Here is a 26,007-nt window from a genome sequence, read left to right as displayed (position 1 = left end):
GTGCCTATTGTGCAAAGCAAGTTCAAAGATTCAAGACATTCAAAGTACATTTATTATCAAATAATGTATAAATTATACATCCTTGAGATCTATTTGCTTACAGGCAGTCACAAAGCAAGGAACCTGAAAAATCTCAGTTTTTTAAAAAGGCCAACCCTCCCCCCCACCCCCACGTGCCCACCAAGGAAGAGGGGGAAAAAAACAAACCAATCATACAAACAATAGAAGCAAGCAACGACAGCAGCATACAGAACCAAATTAAGTCCTTAGATCCAAATCCCTGGAGCAAGCCCAAAGCCAGTTCATCATATTAATGGGGGAAATCGCACAAAGGTCACAGACATGAAGCACAGCAGCCAGGGACAGTCACACAGCCTTGGTGTCACGGAGAGAGGAGCCAACAGACTATCTGGGCCAGCATTTAAATTATCTGATCCACATAATAAAACCTGGGTCCCACCACGCTGAATCATTCCAGGTCTAGATTTTGCTGCCGGGGAAGTCATTCTCAACCTCTCCAAATCAGTTCAGCGTCCAAAGCGATCCAACCTTGCCCAACTCTTGACATTCTGTCTTTCCAGTCTATCTGGGCCAGCACTGAGATTATCCAAACTTCATATTGTACCTCGCATTAGGACTTGGGCCTCACAGTGGGGAATCACTCTGGGCCTGGAACACACCGCCTGGCAATTCGTTTTGGACCTGGACTTCACTGCCAAAGAAGTCGTTCTTGATCTCTCCAAATTGGCTTGGCACTTAGAGCGATCCACCTGTGCACCCAAGTTAGTTGGGTGGGCATCAGAACTCCCTGTTCTGTCTTCTCCCCTCCAAATTGTCCACTCCAACCAGTCTGCTCCAACCCTAAGTGCATCGATTTTGCAGCGCACCAGCAGGGCCCATCTCTCAAGTTTGCTTTGCCCTCACTTACCTCTTCATTGTTTGACGTGATAGTTTACCACAATTTATTTCAAAAGAAGTGTTATTAATAATGTTTTTAATTGAATTCCTTTGCTTTCGAACCACCAGTAAACCTTTGCACGTCTTCTGTAGCACCATCTTAAGCTTGAGGTTGGTTTAATGATAGAACAAAATCTGTTGATTTTCAATGCACACCAATTTCCATACTTAACCATGTGTAGATAATGTATTACCTTTTCCATTAAGGTTTACCTCATTAAAATGCAGTAAACAGTCTAAATTTAAAGAAAAACTATGAGGGTTAGTTTAGCTAATTTTTGTTTTAGACAGATTCACTTTTAATTTATGAACTTTTGTATACTAAACATTGCTATTAATTACGCTATTAATCGTGATAAAGGTTTAGCTTTATTTATGCAGAGTTGTTGGCAAAACAAAATAATGTTTCAGGTGACCATTAAGATATTTTAATTTCCTGGCATTTATTTGGCAAGAATCTAAGGTATAAAGAATGGTATTCTGTTTTCTTTCTGTGTAAATAATGAGAAAAAAATTTGCATGGCTTCGACCATAGAAGTCTGTTTATCAGCCTGTTTATCACTATATCACTCAGCAGATTTATTCAGATTAGGGAAGGCATGACAGCCAAGGGGTTTGTAACTTTAAGTTTCAATCTACACAGATGGTGAGACCTTGCAATTTTATCCTAGTATTTCTGAGTTCGAAGGACAAATTATTACGTGGGGTTACTATCAGATATTCTTATAGGAAGTTTGAAACTTCTTGAGCACTTCTGTGATAAAGCTGTTAACTCAAACAGCCAATTAGAAGTCGATGTCAAAGTTCATTTTCAGTAATGATTGCATGCCCTAAGTATCAAATTATGATTTATAATTGTGTAGACTTATCCCAGCATCATGTTCAGAAAACGAAAAGACAACATTTCAGTGGTGCAGAAAATGATGAACTTTTCATTAGAATTTGAATTACATAATCTGTATTCTCTTTTAGATGTTCATAAAATGTAGGTTTCAGCTGTATGATTCATAATAGGTGGCAAAAGATACTCAAAAAACATTATTATGTTTTGATTCTGTTTAATTGTTATATATACTAGACAAAAACATTTGACTGAGGCACCCTGGTATTATGACAGCTTGTGCCACAAAAAAGAAAAATGGCCTCAGAAGTTTAGGTATTTATGTTGTTGAATAAAGATTTTTTTAACATCTTTCATCCCTTTTTCTACTAGGTTGTATTCCATTGTGGTCACAATATTCAAGTCCACCAAAAGTATCTACTTGCTCCTCTTCTCTTGCTAGTGAGGTCAGGCAGAAGAGCACTGTGGCACATACCTATGGCATAGGTGGTGTCTACTTGCAAAAGAAAATTCAGCAGATTACAGGCATGAGCGAGGTCATGAATGCTAGAAGCGAAAAAGAACATGAATCAAAGTGTAGAAAGAGAATAAGGTCGCCCTTCAGGAGATTCCGAGAAAGAAGCTCTTCCAGAGATAGACAGGTTTCATCAGACAAAAAGGAAGCAGAAGGAACTGCAAGACATGTAACAGGTGTTTCAGATAAAAGTTCTGCACCAACTGTAGGGACAAATCAAGGCAGCTCCAGCAACAACTCCAGCAGTCGAACTTTTAAATGGCTGTACCCTAAGATGATGAGGAGTAAGAGAAGGAAAACTATATGAATGTTTCTCTATCTCCTATGTATAGTGGCTTGTCTGAATAAAAGGGAAAAGAAGGAACAGCTCCTGTAAAATGTTCCTTTTGTAATAGTAGATGGAAGTGCCTTTCTTGAGACTGGCACCAAAAGTGGAGCATTTTTTCACTTGTAAGCTAATTCTAATGGAAACTTTGTGTAAGGGGGGGGTTTCTCTAAATAGCCTAGAGTTTACATACTGTAGCTATGTTTCTTCTGTCTACCTGGATGAAATGGCACTTGTGCATGAAATAGTACTGTTTCAATGAAAACAGTCAATCGTTTAGAAGCTGCTAAAACTTAAGCATTGTCATTTTAAGGGGATGTGTGATATATTGAGGATGAAACTGCCTCTCAGTTTTTTAAAAACAATTGGGTTAAACTGGCATTTGCTCTTCAATATGTTAGTATATTGTTTGAATATAAAGAGCAAGTGCTAAAAGAATATTTGACTCCAAGGTTCAACATAGCATAGTATGCTATCTGATTATGTACTATCTAACCAAGTATGACTATAATAACCAGAAAGAATTTTTTTTTAATCCATTTTCCCCTTCACAGCAACCTTGCTTCCACTATTTCCTGACTTGGGTAAAAAGGCCATTTAGCAGCCTGCTTCCTCCCAGGCTGGATTGTTGTCTTTATTCACTGAGACACCACGGAAGCACTGGAGCTTCCAATCAAGTATAATGCCATGTCTAATGGTAACATTTTTTTTCCCTAAAAGAAGGGTGTATATGAATTTGATTTTTTTGTTGGAAGCCACGCACAATAAATTTCTGCATACTTCTTTTCAGATGAGAAAAAGTTTCGCTGGACTGGCTGGCAATTCTGATAGTGCTGCTCAATCACCTGCCCCAAACCTAATTGTAATTCAAAATTAGGCATGATGCATCATACAAATAGACTCTTCCATCATTTACACCCATTAAGATTTTACATCTGTGACAGAGCTTAATTTGTTGAAGTTATTTCTCCAATTTTTGTGCTTCTTGACAGTCAGTTTTATTTTTGAACTATTTCATTAACAAGTAGTATTCACTCAATACATCCATCCTATATTATAATAGAAATATCTCAAAGAAAGAATATTGTACTGTCAACAATGGATTGACCATGTGCAGGACTCACTCAATTATAGTATACCTAGTATAATCACTGTTGTCCTGTTGTACCAAAGTCCAGAGTGTAACTTTAATCTGGTCTATTGTAGCCTTGGGGTACTAAATTATTTTTGTACACTCTGCTTTTAGACTATTATGTCACCTACTAAAATTTTTCTGTGTAAATTTTAAATGCTAAATATTATAGTGGTATGATGCCTGCTTGCTGGAGTTTTTAACTTAGGATCCCTTTTCACTTCAAGAAGCAAGTCTAATGGGGTTGATAATATGGAAAACTGTCTTTTTTCACACTGGTTAGTTATTTTGGAATTTATGTACATAGTTGAAGCAAGTGTTGAATGTAAGAATTTCCCTACCTACTCCACATATTAGTTGCAAATGAGTTTTTGCACATGGTCAAGAAGTTACATGAGTTTATGTCAACTGTTGGTTCATAAAAACTTTCAGTTAAAGATTATTTTGGGAACACAAATGTGAATTTCGATTTGAGGAACACTGTTGAAATAAGGTAGAGATAGCTTTATTCTGGAATGATCTTAATGGCAGTTATAATCTGAACATCTTGTTCGATTTCCTTAACTGAGGGATTACAGAGACCACAATTCAAACCCCAATGTAGTAGCTGGAATAAATTAAATTAAAATTAATTAAATGATGAACATGAAGCAGTTTGATCATCGTATGACCTATCAGTTCATTAAACAACTTGAAGGAGAGAAATATGAAATCCTTATCCTGTTGTTCAGTATGTGATTCCAGATCCAATGTAGTTACCTTTTGAAATAGCCTAGCAACATACTTTCATTACATCCATCTGGGACTGGCCAACAGGATTTGTCAGCAATTTGAATAAATGAATTTAGGAAAAAAACATTTCTTAGAAGTGCATGAGTTGGCAGATTTTGCTAGCTCTAGTACTTTGGCCCCATTCTTATAGATTCTCACATCCCTGAAGAAGGACATTAAACTGAAGTTAGATGCTGCAAAATCTAAATGCCAACAGCCTGTACTGGATTCTAGTGGAAAACAATTAAAGTCAATATGTAGACTTTGGTGATAATATGTATAGAATATTCCAGAGTAGGAATGTAAAGTGGAAAGAGCTTATTAACTTTATTATGAACATTACAATAACTGCAAGTTTTCTGTCTGAATATGGCAATTTCACTTCTTGTGGCTGTGTATTAAAAATAAGATTAGCTTTCCTGGCCGCCTCTTTACCTTTACTACAACACTGTTCTTTATTGGGCTCCACAACATATATCATATACAGTGTATTATTCCTGTGCTTTTTGGTTTGTGTAGAATCCTTTTAAGCGATTTATAAGATTTAATTCCTACATCAGCACATAAGTTTGTCCCCACATTTTGGCAGTAGTGCTTATAGACATAAACCAAATGATTGAACACACTCAAATGGAAGTAAAGTTATTCTAGTTAATCATAAACACAAGAGATTCTGCAGATGCTGGAAATCCAGAGTAACACACACAAAATGCTGGAGGAATTCAGCAGGCCAGATGGCATCTATGGAAATGAATAAATAGTTGACATTTTAGACTGAGATGTCAACTGTATATTTGAGCCTACACGTCAATTCCTGAAAGGACACCTGATGAAGGATCTCAGCCCAAAGCTTCGGCTGTTTATTCATTTCCATGTATGCTGCCTGATCTGCTGAGTTTATGTGTATTACCCCAGTTGAATTTTTTTTTGTGTAAGATGCTGTCAATTATGTAAAACTTCCTGAAAAATGAGTAGCTTTACTTATGAACATCTCCTGCAATCTTTCTACTGATCAATATTTTTCATTACACTTTCAAAACTAAGGTGAGCAGTAAAAGTTAGTTTTGCGAGAAACATCCACATTCTGAAAATTGAAAAAACAATAACGTATATTATGGATCATTGCAAAATACTAAGCCTGTATCAGGTAGATCTGCAGACTTACTATAATGTTTTCCTGCACCTTCTGTCATTACCTTAACATAGAATAGTACAGCACAGTACAGGCTCTTCGGCCCACAATGTTGTGCCGACCCTCAAACCCTGCCTCCCATATAAGCCACCTTAAATTCCTCCATATACCGGTCTAGTAGTCTCTTAAATTTCACTAGTGTACCTGCCTCCACCACTGACTCAGGCAGTGCATTCCATGCACCAACTACTCTCTGAGTAAAAAACCTTCCTCTAATATCCCCCATGAACTGTTGTGAATGCCAGTTTGTAATAATTCAAGTTGTGTGTGAAATTGCTTTAAACACTACTTTTTTTTCAAAGATTGTGAAATTGTGGGTACAATTATAGATAAGACAAGAAAAGGTGGATTAAGGTCAGGTAAACTGCAGCAATTTCTAAAATCTGAAGTATGACTTAATACCATCTACTTTTTAGTTTAATGGAGGCAAGACGGGGGTACGGAGTAATTCAGTCCTAGGAAGTATTGTGAATTTTCTTGCGTATTAAGTTTGACTAGCTTGATATTCCAAGTCTCGTTCAAAGTGGATGAGAACAACTTTGAATGAAAATTATTTATGTGGCAATAAAAAGAGAAAACACATACAAGAAGTGTTCTTCGGACCAGCTGGTGGAGATAAAAGTAGGATTAGATGTATTAGTGGTACTTTGCACAGAGCTGGTTGTGTGTGTGTGTGTGTGGGGGGGGGGGGGTACACCAGCTTTCCATGTTAGCTGCTTCCATACCCTTAGGCACCTACTCTTTCCCCCAAGTTCTCACTAACAATAGGCTCATTTTATACAACACACATAAAGGTTGCTGGTGGAACGCGGCAGGCCAGGCAGCATCTCTAGGAAGAAGTACAGTTGACGTTTCAGGCCGAGACCTTTCATCAGGACTAACTGAAAGAACAGCTAGTAAGAGATTTGAAAGTGGGAGGGGGAGGGGGAGATCAGAAATAATAGGAGAAGACAGGAGGGGGAGGGATAGAGTCAAGAGCTGGACAGTTGATTGGCAAAAGGGATATGAGAGGGCTCATTTTATACTTGGCCCTTTTCTTTATAACATCCTTCACTAGCCTCCACCTCCCAAATGGAAGCTAGCTTTGCCAATAAGACATCTTATTGGCATCCTGTCAAAATGGGGAAGAAGTGTCCTTCAGTGCAAACACTCCATGGTAAACTGGGAATATGGAATTCCAGGTTTCCTAAATGAAATGTATCCCAGTTCCTATCCACTGTTTTCAGTCTTGTTTAGAAAACTCCTATCAGTAGCAGAGACAATCCATCTCTTAATAATTGATGAGTTATTGAAAGTGACCAGAGCAATTTGATTGTTTTTAAATGTAAGTGCACAAACCTTAACCTGTCCAATCTTATTAATCTGATGGTTACTCCAGTATTTCCCCATACTCTACAAAAAAGATAATTGTAGTATCAAACATGCATCTTGAAAGCAAATGGATGATTTTATTCTTATATTTTATGTTTAATTTTAGTCCTGGCTCCAATCACAAGAATTGACAATTTCTCCGACTCAAGTCACAGTGAGATCTCATCACGCTCCAGCATTGTCAGCAATTGCTCTGTTGATTCCATGTGCATTGCTATGCAGGATGAGAGATGTTTGTCGCAGTCAATCAGTGTCCCAGATGCAGCAGAACCAGCTGGAGGGAGAAACGTACAACAGGCTAACAAATCTACACAACCCAACGCAAGGTAAGATCAGTAAGAGGCTTTTATTTATGTAGCACAACTCAGTTTGATTTTTTGACATTCTCTATCCCACTGACTCTAGAACATTACTTTTGCGCATAATCAAGAATGAGATAAGTCAACTTTTTTTTGGGCACACAAAAAAAATGAGGGCTTCAGTGATTGGTCTGAAAAGTAAATGAATGAGATGAATTTATTAGTATGAATTTCTTCTCAGCACTTAGACAAAATAAGACATTTTTTAAAAGATTTCCTTTCATTGTAGGTCTTAAGGCAATGGTAAGATAAACAAAAAAAAATGGTCATTTTTGAAATTTCTGAAATTGGTGGAGGATCACAGGTAGTGACTCTCAACCTCAATCAAATGACAGCTGTCTCATTCTTGAATGTTAGATTTTGTCAGAACTTTTAATTTGAATTATTTATTAATAGATAATTCATATTGGTCTATGAGACTTATTTGCATTTGGTGTGGCTTTTCCTCTGTGGGACTGCATCAAAAGAGTAGCTAGAAATTATTTATTTGAAACTATTCTGTCAACTGAGTCACCAGTCTACCATTCTTTTGGTAATTTGTTTTGGATCACTTGATGTTAACTTGTTATCACTCTCCAGTCCTCCATAACAAAAAGAAAAGAAAGCACCTCAGATAGACAGAAAACAACTTTGAAATGTTATTTTGTACAGTATAGACTATATTCATCGAAGGTAACATAAACAGTGGTATTTAGTTTAGTTTATTATTTGTCTTTTTTGCATTTGTTATAATGTGTTTATTCTCATTGATCAAAGGTACAATGAGTAGTCTCATGGTCTAATTACTAACATGATTTACTTGTTTATAAATACATTTAAGTAGAATATCTGAATGTTATGTCATAGATATTCATTGTTAAATTTGTAAGTTTATTTTGAAACTCTCACACTAGTCATAATTGCGTAGCATGACCACCATCACATTTGAGATCTACTGTACATGGGATAATTGAGGACAGAATTGTGATAATTTCATCACCGTTCTTCACAACATTACATAAAACACGTTGATATCATTTTGCAACTTTGTGTAACTCGCTCTTCTGTACAGTATTTAAAATGGATTTGAAATTAATCATTGCCCCATATTTTATGATAATTATTTTTTAGTCATATTATTAGTCAATGGTGAGAGAGAAACTTGGTGACTAGGTTAAGAATGGGTAACTGAGAGCAAACTAATGGCTTTGGTTGATGCTCTTTCTGAACAAAGTTAGACGCAAAATGAACTAACTTCATTCTGTGACATCTGTACAATGTCCATTGCCAAATGCAATATATCCACTATTAGTAATCTGTTATTCAGTTTAAGTAACCTTAATGAAGTAAATTAAAGATGAATTTTAAAATCCAGTTTTTTTCGCAGGGATCAGGAATAAATGTTTATTTTAAGGCATTTCATTGACATCAGAGTTCCATCTCACCACTTTTCCCTCTTGTCTATCCCTTCCCTCATTGTTTCAATGAGGTGAAAATTATTACTTTTGAAAGTTCCCCAATTCTACAAAACAATTGGGGAATCTGGGTTTTATCCATAAATGGTTAATCACCAACAAGGCTAAAAATTGGTCAACCGTAATAGTGACACATTTGTTTTCCCCTTCAGTTCTTCTGTAATTTTAAGTACTGAAAAGCGAGGGTGCCTGGTTATGGAAACAGCAGTCACATCTTCAAGTAATGAAGAGTTGGCCCGCGAACACTATGATCACATCTCAATTGATGCAGCGGACAGTGGCCGTGGAAGCTGGACTTCATGCTCCAGCAACTCCCATGACAACATCCAGACAATTCAAACTCAGAAAAACTGGGACCTACTAAATGCTTCTAAATATACTCATACTTTAGATGGACCAGTTGCAGAAATTGAACTGACAGAATCTTGGACCACAGGCTGTCACTTATACTCTGGAGACCTGACTAAAAGCCCTAGTCCGATTCAGTCTAAAGACAGCATTGAATGTGTTCATTCCAGGGAAAGCTGGATGCCTTCAACATATTCCCACTTGGACAAGTTTGAAAGAGACTGTGGAACCGTAAACCGAGTAGGATTGCCTGAGACTACAGCTGAAACACCTGGGCGCAGTGAGAATGTTTCAAATTCTAAACCAAACATTGACCCCTCTTGCAAAGCTGTCACTTCAAGCACAGAAAAGGGTCTCATAGGTAAGAAAAGTAATATGTAAATATCTGACATTCGTACTGTAAGTCAGATGTAAAGTGATAACATTGGTTGTTATGTATTAAGAATGCCAGGTTGGCATGGGTCAGAAACAGCATACATGAACACTGTGGTTAATTATACCAGCCACTTACTATTACTTTTGAGTTTATATCAGGGTGTTCCAGTTTGTCTGACTAGAGGAGCGGTGGCCTTAATTTTTGTTGTGCAATTGTGAAATAGACAGTGCAGATTTCCTATGTTTTTGTTCCCTTTCTCAACTGTATTTTATGGAGAATGTAGAAGAGATCAAATGCTAGTTTTTCAGTGGAATTTATGGCTACCTTATTTTGTTTAATTTTGTGAGTTTTCTTAAAATAAGAATTTTGCTCCCACATATCAAGTCTGAAGTAGTACATCCCTATGCACATTCTCTATTGCACCCCAGATGATGTGAAACTGAGAAATTGGTCCTGAAAGGGTAGCATACAACTGTGCAGGAGAACTAATTAAAATGGGCAATGGCTCAAAAGGCAAAAAAGGTGTCCTTGTTGCTGCTACTGGGATTATTTGCATCTTTCTCCTTGAGCATGTTGACTCTTGTCAAGGTCTAGTTACAGTTCACTAATATTTTGAATATGTGAACCTTTACTGTGGATAATAATAGGCTCTTTAGCCATGGGAAAGTATCCAAGGCAGGAGTAAAGCTGTTTTCATAGATTTCTGTAGAGATCTTAGTTTCCATAGATGGACAATTTCCAACTTTGGCCTCTAATGTGATTCTTTAAGATATTTAATTGTTTCAAAATACATTATCTGCAGTACAGAGCTATTTTAAAATGCATTTTAACGTTACATCCATCAATTAACAAATGAATTTAACATTGGTAGCAGATATACAATAAATATATTGAAAGTATTTAGACTTGATGAAACATCTGGAATGATTTGGTTTTACACTTTCAAAAAAAAATAGTTATGGAGCTATTGTAGATAAAAGGAAAAAGACTTCACGGTTGACTTTAGAGCATGGAATGATCCTACAAGGACAAGTTACATACTGTGGATGCCAACTCTTGAAAAAAGAAGAATGCCAGGATAAGTATTAAAATTATGGAAGTTTTAGACCTGTGCATGCTTCTTGTCATGGATAACATATTAAAGCACAAAATGCTATGCTTAAAGATTAAAGAACAGGAAAATAGCACTTGAATGAATGAGCATTTTCCTTTATAGAAACTAATAGGGTGAAAGGTGTATGGAAAGATCACCCATAGCTGAAATAGGAAAGAAGCTTTCAATAATCTCCTCTACCCTGCAGGTAGAATGAATCTTATGTACCAATTGAAATTTGTTCAAAGTAAATTTATTATTAAAGTACATATATGTCACCTTATACAACCCTGAGATTCATTTTCTTGTGGGCAATCTCAGTAAATACAACAAACACAAATGAATCAATGGAAGACCATACCCAACAGGATGGACAGCAACCAGTGAACAAAAAAACTACGCAAATACAAAAAGAAGGAGAAAAAATAATATTAGATAATTAAGTAATAAATATAGAGAACATGAGATGAAGAGTCCTTGAAGGTAATTCCATAGGTTGTGGGAACAGTTCAGCGAATTGATTATGGGGAGCAAGGACATGGCAGACCAATTGAATAATTACTTTGATTCTGTCTTCACTAAGGAGGACATAAATAATCTTCCAGAAATAGTAGGGAACAAAGGGTCCAGTGAGATGGAGGAACTGAGGGAAATACGTGTTAGTAGGGAAGTGGTGTTAGGTAAATTGAAGGGATTAAAGGCAGATAAATCCCCAGGGCCAGATGGTCTGCATCCCAGAGTGCTTAAGGAAGTAGCCCAAGAAATAGTGGATGCATTCGTGATAATTTTTCAAAACTCTTTAGATTCTGGACTAGTTCCTGAGGATTGGAGGGTGGCTAATTTAACCCCACTTTTTAGAAAAGGAGGGAGAGAGAAACCAGGGAATTATAGACCGGTTAGCCTAACATCAGTGGTGGGGAAACTGTTAGAGTCAGTTATCAAAGATGTGATAACAGCACATTTGGAAAGCGGTGAAATCATCGGACAAAGTCAGCATGGATTTGTGAAAGGAAAATCATGTCTGACGAATCTCATAGAATTTTTTGAGGATGTAACTAGTAGAGTGGATAGAGGAGAACCAGTGGATGTGGTATATTTGGATTTTCAAAAGGCTTTTGACAAGGTCCCACACAGGAGATTAGTGTGCAAACTTAAAGCACACGGTATTGGGGGTAAGGTATTGATGTGGATAGAGAATTGGTTGGCAGACAGGAAGCAAAGAGTGGGAATAAACGGGACCTTTTCAGAATGGCAGGCAGTGACTAGTGGGGTACTGCAAGGCTCAGTGCTGGGACCCCAGTTGTTTACAATATATATTAATGACTTGGATGAGGGAATTAAATGCAGCATCTCCAAGTTTGCGGATGGCACGAAGCTGGGCGGCAGTGTTAGCTGTGAGGAGGATGCTAGGAGGATGCAGGGTGACTTGGATAGGTTTGGTGAGTGGGCAAATTCATGGCAGATGCAATTTAATGTGGATAAATGTGAAGTTATCCACTTTGGTGGCAAAAACAGGAAAACAGATTATTATCTGAATGGTGGCCGATTAGGAAAAGGGGAGGTGCAACGAGACCTGGGTGTCATTATACACCAGTCATTGAAAGTGGGCATGCAGGTACAACAGGCGGTGAAAAAGGTGAATGGTATGCTGGCATTTATAGCAAGAGGATTTGAGTACAGGAGCAGGGAGGTACTACTGCAGTTGTACAAGGCCTTGGTGAGACCACACCTGGAGTATTGTGTGCAGTTTTGGTCCCCTAATCTGAGGAAAGACATCCTTGCCATAGAGGGAGTACAAAGAAGGTTCACCAGATTGATTCCTGGGATGGCAGGACTTCTATATGATGAAAGACTGGATGAACTAGGCTTATACTTGTTGGAATTTAGAAGATTGAGGGGGGATCTGATTGAAACGTATAAAATCCTAAAGGGATTGGACAGGCTAGATGCAGGAAGATTGTTCCCGATGTTGGGGAAGTCCAGAACGAGGGATCACAGTTTGAGGATAAAGGGGAAACCTTTTAGGACTGAGATTAGGAAAAACTTCTTCACACAGAGAGTGGTGAATCTGTGGAATTCTCTGCCACAGGAAACAGTTGAGGCCAGTTCATTGGCTATATTTAAGAGGGAGTTAGATATGGCCCTTGTGGCTTAAGGGATCAGGGGGTATGGAGGGAAGGCTGGTGCAGGGTTCTGGGTTGGATGATCAGCCATTATCATACTGAATGGCGATGCAGACTCGAAGGGCCGAATGGCCCACTCCTGCACCTATTTTCTATGTTTCTATGGGGTGAGTGAAGTTATCTCCTTTGGTTCAAAAGCCTAATGATATTGTTGAACTAGGAAGTATTAAGATATGAGTATATGAATTAGGAGAACAAATAAGGCTTTATCATTTAAAAATATCATCAGTAAAGCTTCTGAAAAGATATACGATTAAATGAAGCTTCCCATCCGTACTCAGCAGGAAGAAGGATATGGAGGCTGGAGAGTTGAGAGGGATTTGCTGACATTCAGAAACACGGCTGTTTCAGGAAGGAGGAAATGCTAAGCATATTGCAGCTTATTGAGGTGGATATATCCCCAGGGCATGACAGGTTCAATCACAGATTGATAAATGAAGCAAGGGAAGAAATAGTTATGTTTCTGACAGAGATTTTTGCATCTTCGTTTAGTGCAGCTGACCTGTCAGCAGAAATGCAATTAACAGAAGATGATTGAGACAGAAGAATGATTAAAAAAAAATGAAATGACAATAGGAAATAGGGGAAGCACTCATCAGGACAGTCCGGAGAATCTAGGAGAAAAAGTTTCAGGACTGAGGTATTTTAAGTATCTGCAGTTTATTTTGGTTTTCATTTACGTACAAAAAGATGCTTAAATTGCAGTCTAGAAATCTGAAATAAAAGTAATTAATGAAAATATCAAGCAGGACCTGGCAGCATCTACTGGTAGAAGCAAAACTGCCTTTCTGACCTTGCATCAGAATGACCAATTATGGTACAAACTGGATAGGCTGGTTATCTGAAGTAGTTGAATTCAATGTTGAGACCAAACCTAGGCTGAAGGTAAAATGCTGCTCCTCAAGCTTATATTAGGGTTCGCTGGAATCATGTAAAAGACCAAAGACTGAGATCAGAGCAGAATGGAGAATTAAAATCAAAGTTTGGATGATCACTTCATTCTAAGCAAAGGTCTTTTACAAAGTAGTCACCTAGTCTATGTTTGGCTGAAGTTATTTAAGCTATCCATCCTCTCTCAGCAAGCACATGTAAATCTGTGCAGTAAGTTCCTCTTGATCTCCACCCTATCACAGGCTTTCCCTTTGTGCTGTTCACCCACCCTCTCTTTTTCTGCAACTTAAAGCTTGTTTGTTTATTGCATGAAATGTTAACTTTGAACTGGATTGTGCAGAGAAGTGCTTTGGGGCTAGTGACAATAATTTTCTTAGTTTTAAAGTAATTATGGAAGCAGTAGTCCTAAATTGTGTAATGCTAATTTTTTTGGTGTTAGATAAGAGCTTGGAAAGGTTTATTAGCAAGTAAAAGGGGGAATATCAAGTGATGAGACTCTGGTTAGGGAAAAGGAGGAGGCGTATCTCATGTTTAGGCATCTAGGAGCAAGTGAGTCCTTTGAGGAATATAATGACTGAAGGAAATTTTAAAAATGTCAAAACAGAGACATGATAGATAAGGTAAAGGAGAATCCTAAATTGATTGATACCTATATGAAGAACAAAAAATTAACGAGAGAGTGAGGGAGACCCCTAAAGGATCAGTGTGGTAATCCATGTGTGGAGCACATGCAGAGAGCGATCTTGAATGAATACTACCTGTCTATATTTACTGTTGTGAAAGGCATAGAAACGGACATGTTGATCGAGGTGTATGTGAGGATGTTGTGTTAAGCAAGGAAAGAAATTGCTGGGGCACCAGCATAGCATTTTTGTATCTTAGCCACTGATGAAGTACCAGAAGACTTGGAGGATGGCTAATATTGTGTCTTTATTTAAGAAAGTCTGCTAGGACAAACCAGAGATGTACAGATCAGTAAGTTTAAAGCAATGGTGGGTAATTTACTGGAAGGGATTTTGGGAAACAACATGGGGTTATACGAGGAAAAGGGACTGTTTAGGGATAGTCATTATGCCTTTGTTTGTGGGAAATGATGCCTCATAAATTTGACTGAGTTTTCTTGAAAATTACCAAGAAAATTGGCAAGGGCAAGAGAATGATAGACATTGTATGTCTTTGACAAGGTTCCACAGAGTAGGGTGGTTCAGGAGGTTAAAGGGCATGAGATTCAGAGTAAGCTAGCGAATTGATTACAAATTGGCTTGGTGGCAGGAGGTGGGGGATTGCTTGTCAGTCGGAGGATTCTGAACAGTGGTGTGCAGCAGAGGTTGATGCTGGGTGCCTTGTTGATTGTCATACTGTATATGCTAAAGACATGGATGAGAACGTAGGTGACAGGATTAGTAAGTGTGCAAATACACCCAAAATACTGAAGAAGGTTGTCTAACACTGTGACAAGATATAGATCAGTTACAATAGTAAGCAACAAAACAGTAGATGGAATTTAACTCAGGTAATTGTGAAGTTATGCATTTTAGGAAGTTAAGCCAAGACAGACGTACAGTGAATAGCATGGCCCTGGGGAGTGTTAATGAACAAAGAGACTTTGGCGCCTAAGTACATAATTCCCCGAACATGGAGAGGAAGGCTTACAGTATGAATGCTTACCTTCATAGGTATTGACATAGAGAACAAGAATTGAGATGTCACGTTACATTTGTGAAAAACATTACTTGTACAGCTCTTGGAGTATTGTGTGCAGTTATGGTTACCATTCTGTAGGAAGAATGTGATTTTATCTAGAGAGGGTGCAGGAAAGATTCACAGGAACGGTTCTTAGACTAGAGGGCTTAAGTTGTAAGGAAAGATTAGATAGGCTGGAACTGATTTCCGTGGAATAGTGAAGGCCTCATCTAGGTATGACCTCAAATAGGTTTCTAAATTTATGAGAAGCATAGATAGTGACAGCCATTTCCCCTGTTTCCCCCCTCTTCCCCCCCCCCCACGGAAGTTGAATCTCAAACTAGAGGATACGTGTTTAAATGAGGAGAAAAATTAAAAGGGGATCTGAAGGGGAGGATTTTCACACAAAGGGTGGGGGTATGTAGAGCGAGCTCCCAGGGGTGGTGATGGGAGCAGATAGTTTAAAAGGCATTTGAAAACTTTCCCTTTCCCTTTAAAATTTTAGAGGGATTTGTGACAAATTCTGGTAAATTGGATTAGTTTAAATGTGGATCTCGTTTGGAGTTTTCATTATGCGTAACTCTGTGAATCTATTGTTTTATTTTGAGTGTCTTTATTGTTTTTCTTAATTTTTCAGTTTTTATGTAGCTATGGAATATTTTTGAATGTTAGAAATGTTCAATTTTTTGCAGTGCGTTAAGCTAAGGTATTATTTAGCAGGTTGTTAGTGTTTGTTCTAGTTATTGTGTGGGTGTAGCTTGCAATTACCTCAGCACCCCCATGATAGGATTGTTGCACAAGTGGCCAACTTTGTCTAAAAAAAAATTCCCATGCTGAAATCAAATAACAAATATGATTTATAAGCAAGCTTGGTACACCAAATTTTAAAATCCTGAACTATATTTTATCTGTAGATAGCTGGCAGTGAAGCATAGGACAGTAATTTATTCAGTTCTCTTTAGTAACATCATTCTTGCTATTTGAAGTTTATAGTTTTGTTTATGGCATGTATGTAAATGTGCATCTGGAATACTCTGGAGAATGTGCTAATAAAGCTGAAAGGTAAAGAGATGATCATGTCATTGGGTATAACATAGTGTTATGCCACTTGATATATCACAATATAACAACAGTCAATTGTTCAGTTGTAGGAATGGTAAGATAGTATAATTACAGTCAAACATTATAATACTGGTTAGAAGGGGTTGGGTGGCTCTGTTGGTTAAAAAAAATGAATTCAAATCCTTAGCAAGAAATTACATAGGATCAAAAAGTGTAGAATCCTCTGGATAGAGTAAAAAGACCCTGATGGGAGTTATATACAGGCTTCCAAATGGTAGCCAGGATGTAAGATGCAGGAGATAGAAAAGGCATTTAAGAAAGGCAGTGTTACAGTAATCATGGGAGTCTTCAATATGCAGGTAGACTGGTAAAATCAGATTGACACTGGATCCCAAGAGCAGGAATTTCTAGAATGCCTACAAAATGGTGTTTTAGAATAGCTTGTGGTCGAGCGCAAAAGGAAAAAGGAAATTCTGGATTTGGTGTTGTGCAATGAACCAGATTTGATTAGTGAGCTTAAGGCAAAGAACTCTTGGTAGGCAGTGATCGTAATGTGACAAAATTCACACTGCAGTTTGAGAGAGAGAAGCTAAACATGTATTAGTACAGAGGCATGAGAGAAGAGCTGGCCAAGGCCAATTGGAAGGGGGCCTAAGCAAGGATGGCAGTAGAGCAAGCATGGCAGGAGTGACATAAGGACCTTATTGAACTTGAGTTCTGAATGTTATTTGCTTACTTTTATTGTTTGCATGATATTTTTTCCGTACATTAGGTATTTGATGGTTTCCTTTTTTAATGGGCTCTATTGTGTTTCTTTGTTTTGTGGCTGCCTAAAAGGAGATGAACCTCAAGGTTGTATATAGAATATATTCTTCGATAATAAATGTACCTTGAACTTTGAACATTGAATGGCTGCAAAGTATATTTCTCAAAAGGAAAAAGAGGGCTTGGTAAGTTTTAGAGCAGAGAGAAATAAAATAGCATTTAATTTTTGAAGATTAATATAGGATTTTTGGATGAATGAAAAGGAGAAATTGGTCAGTAGTCAGAGGACATTGGCTTAGATTAACTTGAAAAACAAATCAGAAAAGAAGTGAAATTGAATGATTTGTTACAAGCTATAGTGTATTGGCTGAAATGGTTGTAGAAACTGATTTTGAAGCGGTAACCCACTTAAACAAAACTCCAGAGCTATGGGAGGAGGTGCAACTTTAATATAACTAATTGGACAACACATTGGACAACAACATAGTGAACTGAATGGCAGTTGCCAATATCCGATCTTAAGTATTTATTTTCTATATTTAAAGTAGAAGCTAATTTTGATGGTGAACCTGATATAAGCAAATTCTTTATGTGCTATTCTAATAAGGTTAGTGTTTTAGATTAGACTTGTCTTAATTTTTTTAACTTCCTAACATTTCATATATTTATATTTTTAATCTTTTTCACTTTTCCTTTCATAAACCTCATTAATGTAACAATGATTATCTCTTATACTAGTGTATTGTGTTACTGCAGCACAAAGGGATGGTAGGTATAGAGAGCCACCACCCACTCCTCCAGGCTACGTGGGAATTCCGATAGCACAGATGAAGGAAGGAGGACATCACCATCCACACTTAAAACCTCCAGATTACAGCGTTGCATTGAAAAGGTCTCGGATGGTAACACAAAATACTGACCCAAGTAGACTGATGCAGACTCCCATTGCTTGTCAACCGACGTCAAGCAACCAACCTAAAATTCTGGGAATACCTCAATGGGATAAACTGCCTGAGTCTGACCCTGCACAGCTTAACCACCAGGGTTTGCAAGGTGATGAAGATGATGGTAAGTTGCCCATTCCTCAGAAATTTAGAGGTAAAATAGGTAGGATTTAGCACTACTCATTTGTCTAAGTTGAATTTAGTCATTTTTGGTATTAGCTGAAGTCATCTTTAGAAAATAACAGAGAATGTTTTACTAAAATCAGAAAATGTAGTTATCTTTAAACATGCATCAGTATGTTCTATGATTTTGTCTGCACCTGGAATAAATAAGCATTTCTGCTTTTAAGTATTCATCAACTATGAATATTTGTATATGGGTGCTATGAGTGTTTAACTTAGTGTTCTGTTAAAACCAATCTAGGCATATTGCAATAAAGTCCTCAAACAGGGTCTAACAAGACCTGATTTTCATTCCTATCATTTGCTCCATCCAGTTCTGACTGACATAGGCTTTACGTACTCCAATGAGAAATCAACAAAGGTCACACCTTTCCATGACCATACTGTAGGTTCCAAATACACCACACTCCCCGGAGTTTTATCCATGAGTAAAAATTCATCAAACTGATCTAACCAACAGATGTTTGAAACTCTTTCTGAAAATCTGAAAATTTGTCAATTTTGTTGAATTTCTATGGATTCAGGTTTTTTTAAAAATTATACTTCTTGATGTCTGTTCATTTTTCCATTAGCACACAGATTTGGTTTTTACCCTGTTGAATATTGGTTTCACATTTGAAATCCAAATACAATTTAATTTTTGCATTTAATATTCTGAGATTACTGGTGTTGTTTTCAGTTTAATTCAATTCTGTGAAGTACTAAGAATTGTATCACGTCTATAATAATAGAATAACTCAGTCACAGAAATGTACTTGTCTCTTATGTTTAAGCATATTTTTGCAATCCTTTTCTTCAGCAGGTGTCAAGTTTTTTCTGTTAATAGTCTAGAAGACTGTTGTAAACATGTTTGTCTTTGTCTGCCTTTCTTTGGTTTATTGTTATCACATGTACCGAGATACAGTGAAAAGCTCATATACTGTTCACATAGATCAATTCATTGTAGTGCATTAAGCTAGCACAAAGTAAAAAAAAACAAAATATAGATAAGGCACAACAGCTACAGAGAAAGTGCAGTGCAAGTAGACAAAATATGTTCAGACTTTATAAAGTACCAGTGAGGCCCCCCCCCCCCCCCGGAGTATTGTGAGCAGGTTTCGGCCCCTTGCCTTAGAAACAATGTGCTGAAACTGGAGAGGATTCAAAGGCTGTTCACGAAAATGATTCCAGGATTGAATGGCTTGTCATATGAAAAGCATTTGATGGCTCTGGGCCTGTATTCACTGGAATTCAGAAGAATGAGAGGTGACCTAATTGAATACCTATTGAATGGTGAAAGGCCTTGATAGAGTGGATATGGAGAGGATGTTTCCTATGGTGAGAGAATCTGAGACCAGAGAACACAGCCTCATAATAGAAGGGTCCCTTTAGAATGGAGATGAGGAGGAATTTCTTTAGCCAGAGAGTGGTGAATCTGTGGAATATTTTGTTGCCACAGGCAGCTGTAGAGGTCAAGTTTTTATGTATGTTTAAGGCAGAAGTTGATAGCTTCTTCATTGGTCAGGGCATGAAGGGATACAGTGAAAAGGCAGGAGATTAGGGCTGAGAGAAAAATGGATCAGCCATGTTGAAATAGCAGAGCAGACTCAGTGGGCCAAATGTCCTAAATCTGCTCCTATATCTTATGGTCTAATAATGTGCAAGAACATAATGAGGTAGATTGTGAGGTCAGGAATCTGTTTTATCGTGCTACAAATAACAGAATTTCTGGAGCTTATTAGATCGTCAATTTAATAACCTCCAGAGTGAGCATCATTATAAACATTGCAAGACAATAGCCACATGCTAGACACTACAATGATCCAATATTGAATTAACCTACCCTCTACAGTCAGCAATAAAGGTAGTTTGCAAGGCTTTGATTAGTCTCATTTTGGAATCTTAAGTTACTTTGATTTCAAACCCCAAAACCATTCAGATTACTATATTATTTGTAATTACTTCTGAATGGGATAACATTAAGTTCTATTCAATAAATGGTCCCATGTGCTGCTTTTAATAGAAATGCCTTATGGTTTTGATTTAACCTCAATACAGAAAGATTATATTAATGATTGTTTTATTATAATTATGAAATAATAAATTATATCTTCTACTTTTCAGAAGACGAGCTAGTTTCTGCAGTTTGATGCTTGGATAATTTTGGGTTCTCATTGCAACAGTGAAGCACTGGAGCTACAAGGACCACAGTACTTTATGTTCTCAGAATGCAGGCAGCTGCTTTTCTTGTGTTTTCTGCCTTAAAGTACATCATCTTTGCATCATGTTCTGCATGTGGCAAAATCATGAAGGCCTATCCATTTTGTCTTTGAGTGAGAAGTAATTCAATCAAATACAGTTTAGTTTTCCATGTTGGTAAAGCTGCATACACTCCTGTTATCTGAACTACAGTATTTGGTAATCTTAATCATGCCAAATGCTTTTTAATTTTGGGAGTCTTAGTTATTAGATGTTAGGCCTTAATGTAGTTTAAATTAATGAATTGTATTGTAATTTAATCTGTGCATAATTAGACTATGAGCATAAATAGTGTACAAATAACTAGACTGATCAGGGGAAACAGATTGTAAATTGTTTTACCATACATAGGTGGTGATCAACTAAGGGCTGTAAGTTATAGCTTGTGCTGACCTGAGATTTGTATGACATACAGGGTATTCCATTTTCCTTTGGTCCTTGTTCCATATTGTGTTTATTTCATAGTTTAGTAATTTACATCACAATACAAATTAGCATCTATTCGGTTTAATGGGAGCTCCGTTGACTCGGGATTGCAGTTAGGTTTTGCAACATTGGGAATGGTTGTTCTCATAATGCTTTGTGTGGTCAGAGATGGAATAGATTGTGTGGCATAAACTCCGTTATGAACTTCTATTATGCTGTGTTTGCACAAATGACAGGAATCAGGATTATACAGCTCAGGCCATATGTTGAGGGTTTGTTTATAAATCGCTTATGGGGAAGCAAATCAGATAAATGGTTTCTGAATCAGAGCTGTGCTGCAGGAATGCTGATCAGTAGAAGTGTTTATGTTGCTCAGTTACTTAAAATTCAATCTAAATATGCCACAATTTGTTTGTGCTATTGAGCAAGCAAAAAAAAACCGTGTTTTATTTTTAGAATTGTTTAGTATACAATTTTGTCTCATTAGTTTTTAATTATTGCATCTTCTTCCTTACTTCCAAAAACTTACTGTTAGAGATTGTTCAACATCAAAATTACTCTTCAAAACCTTGAAAATCTAGCAGCCTGTAATTAGTTATTTGTTGGTCTAGTTATTTGTATGTGTATATGATCATATATGAGACTGGAAAAACTATTTTCATCAAGACTAACCTCTAAACAAAATCTTAGTTTCTTACATTGGCTAGTAGTTGTGTAATGACATTACTTGACTTTTTTTTAAATCATTCACTGTGGCATTGTCTTTGCACCTTAACTGGTGAGGAAAGTTTACAAGGTAAGCAAGAAACAAGGTAAAGTTATTGTTTTTGTTTCAGAATTAATTTTAGTTTTCCAGATTGTGATTGGCCATTATTATGGTCAGGAATCTTGGGCATGATCCCTTGTGCCTTTATTTAGTTGTAGGGGCAGCAAGGTCTTTTAAAATAAGTGGTAAATTGAAACAAGTACAGTATTATGATTGCCAGAAGCGTCCTTCTTGAAGGACCAAAACACCTCCTGCCCCTTAAATGTAAATAAAAGGAAATATAGAAGAGATAAATGAGGAAAAGCAAATCTTGATTAATTTTCTTTATATCCAGTTTACAGTGTGGCTTGCACCTGCTTGTCCTACTGTGACTGATTAAAAAAATTAACTGATCATATTGATCAGTTTGTTCAAAAATTTGTGTAATATTCATAGCAAATCTTTTCTGTGCTTTATTTAAATTTAATTTAAAATTCTTCAGCGTTAGGTGATTGTTTGCAATTTTTCCCCACAATGTCATTTGTTAATGGTAATTTGGGCTTTATTTTTGATATACATATATATAAATATATATTAAAAAAACTGGAGTGCACTTCATGGACTACGTATTCTTATCAAAATGGGCGTTAAGCGTATTGAATAAGCTGCACAATCATTGTAAACATACAGGTATTAGAGTAATATTCTGTAATGTCCATTCACAAAGAAGAAATATAATTGTAAAGAGTATGTAATATTAACTAATGTTTTCTCCTACTTTTGATACTACTTGTAACTTATGTCTTTTAGAAAGACAGTTTGTGTCTGTATGCTTTTTTATACTTTTATCAGTGTACATATTTGTTATATTTTTGTTGAACAAATGTTATAAAATGTATTGTTTATTTCTTGAGATTTCATTAAAGTGAACGAGTAAACCAATAAAGAGCAGTGATGTATGATCGTAGACCTTTTTGATAAGAGTTTTTTTCTGCTCAATTTATGAGAGAATGTTAGTTCTTGTGTCTCTCAGAGAAGGTTCTGTTTCTTTGCCAACTTGCTTCAGTTTGGTACATTCTGAAGTTCACACAGTTAAGCCACGATATCATAAATTTTTAACTCACCAGCCAGGCATAATTCATCAGCAGCAGTGATTATTTGATTGACTCAAATGCTTTTAATTTTATCACCAATTTCAAGCAATAATCTCTTGGTTCTACCAGCCTTACACTATGGTTTATACCTCCTAATTAATTGCAAGACCTGCTAAGGAAGCCAAGAACATTTGAAGTTGAGTTCTTTCTGATTAGAAACAGAATATTTTTAACTAACTGCTTCTGTTCAAACTCGATTAAGCATGGCTCTAGTGTGTTCAGGATTTTCACTTCAAGAAAATATCTTGCAAATCCATTGCTTGTGGTAGTTTTAAGAGCTGTGTACTTCAGTGAGAAATTGGCCAACTCTGCTGGGTTTTGAATATCACTTCAATCCACTTTGAGTCACTATTGATAAAGGCCATGAAATTATTATTACTTTTTTTTTACAGAAATCTCTGTACTTTGTAAAAAGGTTTAATTCCCCATTGTGATGACTGAGTTTTCCGTAGCTCGTTCCTACAACTTTGGAAAATGCTGAATTTGCGTAGAAATGATTTGAGGAGTTTTCAACAGAAGGGAGGCAAATAAATATACTTGAAATTGTTTTCACACTATTTTCAAACCTGTATTTTACTGTTTGTTCATAATTATTTTCCTTCAAGAGTTGTTGGAATTAATATCACTCTGTAGTTTCTCCCAATGCATTCCTGTACGTGACAGCTCACTGACATAATTGTGGAACAGCTTCACTTTGTTGTCAGCACTCTGGTGAAATTTTGTCTATTTTATTGTTTATCCCTACATCTTTTTCAACACTGCATTTGTCTGCCAATTTAAATGCAATTAATGAAAAGTCCTCATTTATTTACACATTAAATTTGTTCACATTTTTTCCAAAATTAGAGTTATTATGTAGAAACCTTGATGGATCTGCAATGGTGTTCCACTTGAACGACCTGTACTATGAGAGAAAAAAGTTATAAGTGAACTTCCAAACTATGAAGTCCTCATTCCTCTTGTCATACATAATTGCCTCTGACATTGCTTTTCTGTTTTATTTTAGCTCTCGACCTTCAGGCTGTTGAAATTCAACATTTTGGCTGTGCAAACCTGATGAGTTTTGTGTTATTAACATTACAATAATAGTGATTGTATGAATGGATCTCACCATTATGATAAAGATTCAATGACTTGGACTTTGCTACAGCTGTTACTGTGGCTTCAGCTAATTTGTTAATGCTGATAAAATTCTCTATTTTCTTGAATGCCAAAATGCATTCTACACCACATTATCACAGTGATTTTACATGCCCATTCAAATATCAGACTTTTGCAAACACAGCAGCTTTGACTGAATTGATACATCTACCAGGCACATTATACACTATCTAGGAAAAGCACCAAATCTATTGTGCAAAGATAGGTTCTTTAATGAAACAATACAAAGTATATTTTTTAAAATCGAAGTATATATATCATATGCCATATTGAGATTCATCTTCTTGCAAGCAACCACAAAACAAAGAAACAATAGAATACACACACACACACACACACACACGTGTGCGCGCACAACAAAGATTGTCAAACATCAAACATCCAATGAGCGATAATGGACAAATCATGCAAACAATTTTTAAAAAATAAGTAAACAATGCACAGGATTGCATAGTCCCTGAAAGTGTGTGCACGGCCACAGAGTCAGTTTAGCGCTGCAGCCAGTCCAGGGGCTGGATGGCTGCTGGCCACAGCTGCAGAGCCAGTTCAGAGCTAAGGCAATTACTGATGGCTGCAAGCCACAGCTGCAGAGTCAGTTCAGAATTGAGTGACTAAAGCTCGTGGAGTAGTGAACTCAATACCAGTTTGTCCTTCACCTTCAGCCTTGACACCTTAATGATTTTTATCTGGCTCGCCATTTAAATCAGCTGAACATAACTTTGTTTCCCGCTCTTGGGCCTGTGCTCCGCTGCTTCAATCTGGCCCAAAGTCAGCTCCAGCAATGGCAACCAAAGTTCATCCAACTTCCAAACTGAAATCATATTAATTGTCAGCTCTGGTTGAGTGTAGTCTCTTCCACTGCCATACTCTCCTTTCAGTAGTTCATTTACAGTCCAACTCAGCATTGGTTCTAATTGCATAGGGTCCATCGTTAACTCAGCAAATCACTTACAACAGCTCCAATGCTTCAGGCAAATTCATGCCTATCATCAGCTCAGTGTCTGGCAAAAGAATATGCTTCAGGTGAGACCTTAACTGTAGATCTCTCCGATGAGGAATGCTCCCTTTGGGGACAGGTATGCTTTCCTGCATATAGATGTTAGGGTGTTCACAATAGTTTACACTATTTAAGCCACCCACTTCCAATCCTGAAATAATGTAGTTACCAACCTTCTCTTGACCCATGGTGTGTAAGAGAATGCTCATTCCTTTTCCTGTCAGATTGAACTTGTTCATGAGCCTCACTGTACAGATCATTGCTGTACTTCCTTTATCTAGGAAAGCATATGTAACCTCCATTGTGTTACTCTTCTTAGACTTCACCTGAACTGGAATTATAGGACGTTTACAATCATGATGACAAGTGCCCGTAAGGCCATCAGACACCAATGCATTACTCACTGCTGTGTTTGAATCTTTTGTGTTTTGCTCTGTATCTACACCCTTTTCATCAATTGCAGGCTCAGTTTTAGCTTCGCTTTCCACAGTAGCCACAGCAGCGGCAAAGCTGCTTCCTTGAATTGGTGACTTTAGTTTTGTTCACACCAGTTTTGTTACATCACAATGCTGGTGATGTAGCATTGTGTAAATTCCCAAACAACGGGTATGTAGCAAGCTTTACTTTTGTCAGTAAAATCAACAATGCCAGTGAAAGTAATCTTACTGTTGTGCCCTTCTTGCAGTTCATAAACCACCATTCTCCATTTATCCCTAAGCATATAGGGCAATTTCCTTACTACAATCATTATATAAGCAGGCAAGTCCAGTTTATGCATGTCCTGCACTACTTCAATGACGTTGCAACAGCCTCTAAGAAAAATATTGTAGTCTTGAAGAGCT

General features: G+C 37.1%; 1 protein-coding gene across 9 annotated transcripts in view; it reads left to right on the top strand.

The window, feature by feature from the left end:
* Positions 1-22,808, top strand: part of LOC140200510 (rap guanine nucleotide exchange factor 6-like) — a 397,383-nt gene extending 374,575 nt beyond the window's left edge. For 5 of the 9 annotated variants that reach the window (XM_072263951.1, XM_072263944.1, XM_072263950.1 and 2 more), the window contains 4 exons: positions 7,210-7,429; positions 9,069-9,625; positions 18,056-18,385; positions 20,548-22,808. In XM_072263951.1, the coding sequence (XP_072120052.1) occupies positions 7,210-7,429; positions 9,069-9,625; positions 18,056-18,385; positions 20,548-20,573 (1,133 nt within the window). In that variant the 3' untranslated portion in view covers positions 20,574-22,808. The remainder of the gene's footprint in view (positions 1-7,209; positions 7,430-9,068; positions 9,626-18,055; positions 18,386-20,547) is intronic. The other 4 variants (XM_072263948.1, XM_072263953.1, XM_072263945.1 and 1 more) reach the window with 3 other exon arrangements.
* The last annotated feature ends 3,199 nt before the right edge of the window (positions 22,809-26,007 follow it).

The sequence above is a fragment of the Mobula birostris genome, chromosome 7 (assembly GCF_030028105.1).
Source record: "Mobula birostris isolate sMobBir1 chromosome 7, sMobBir1.hap1, whole genome shotgun sequence".
Classification (NCBI taxonomy): Eukaryota; Metazoa; Chordata; class Chondrichthyes; order Myliobatiformes; family Myliobatidae; genus Mobula; species Mobula birostris.
Note: the sequence above shows the minus strand (reverse complement) of the source record. Positions and strands in the feature narration are given on the sequence as shown.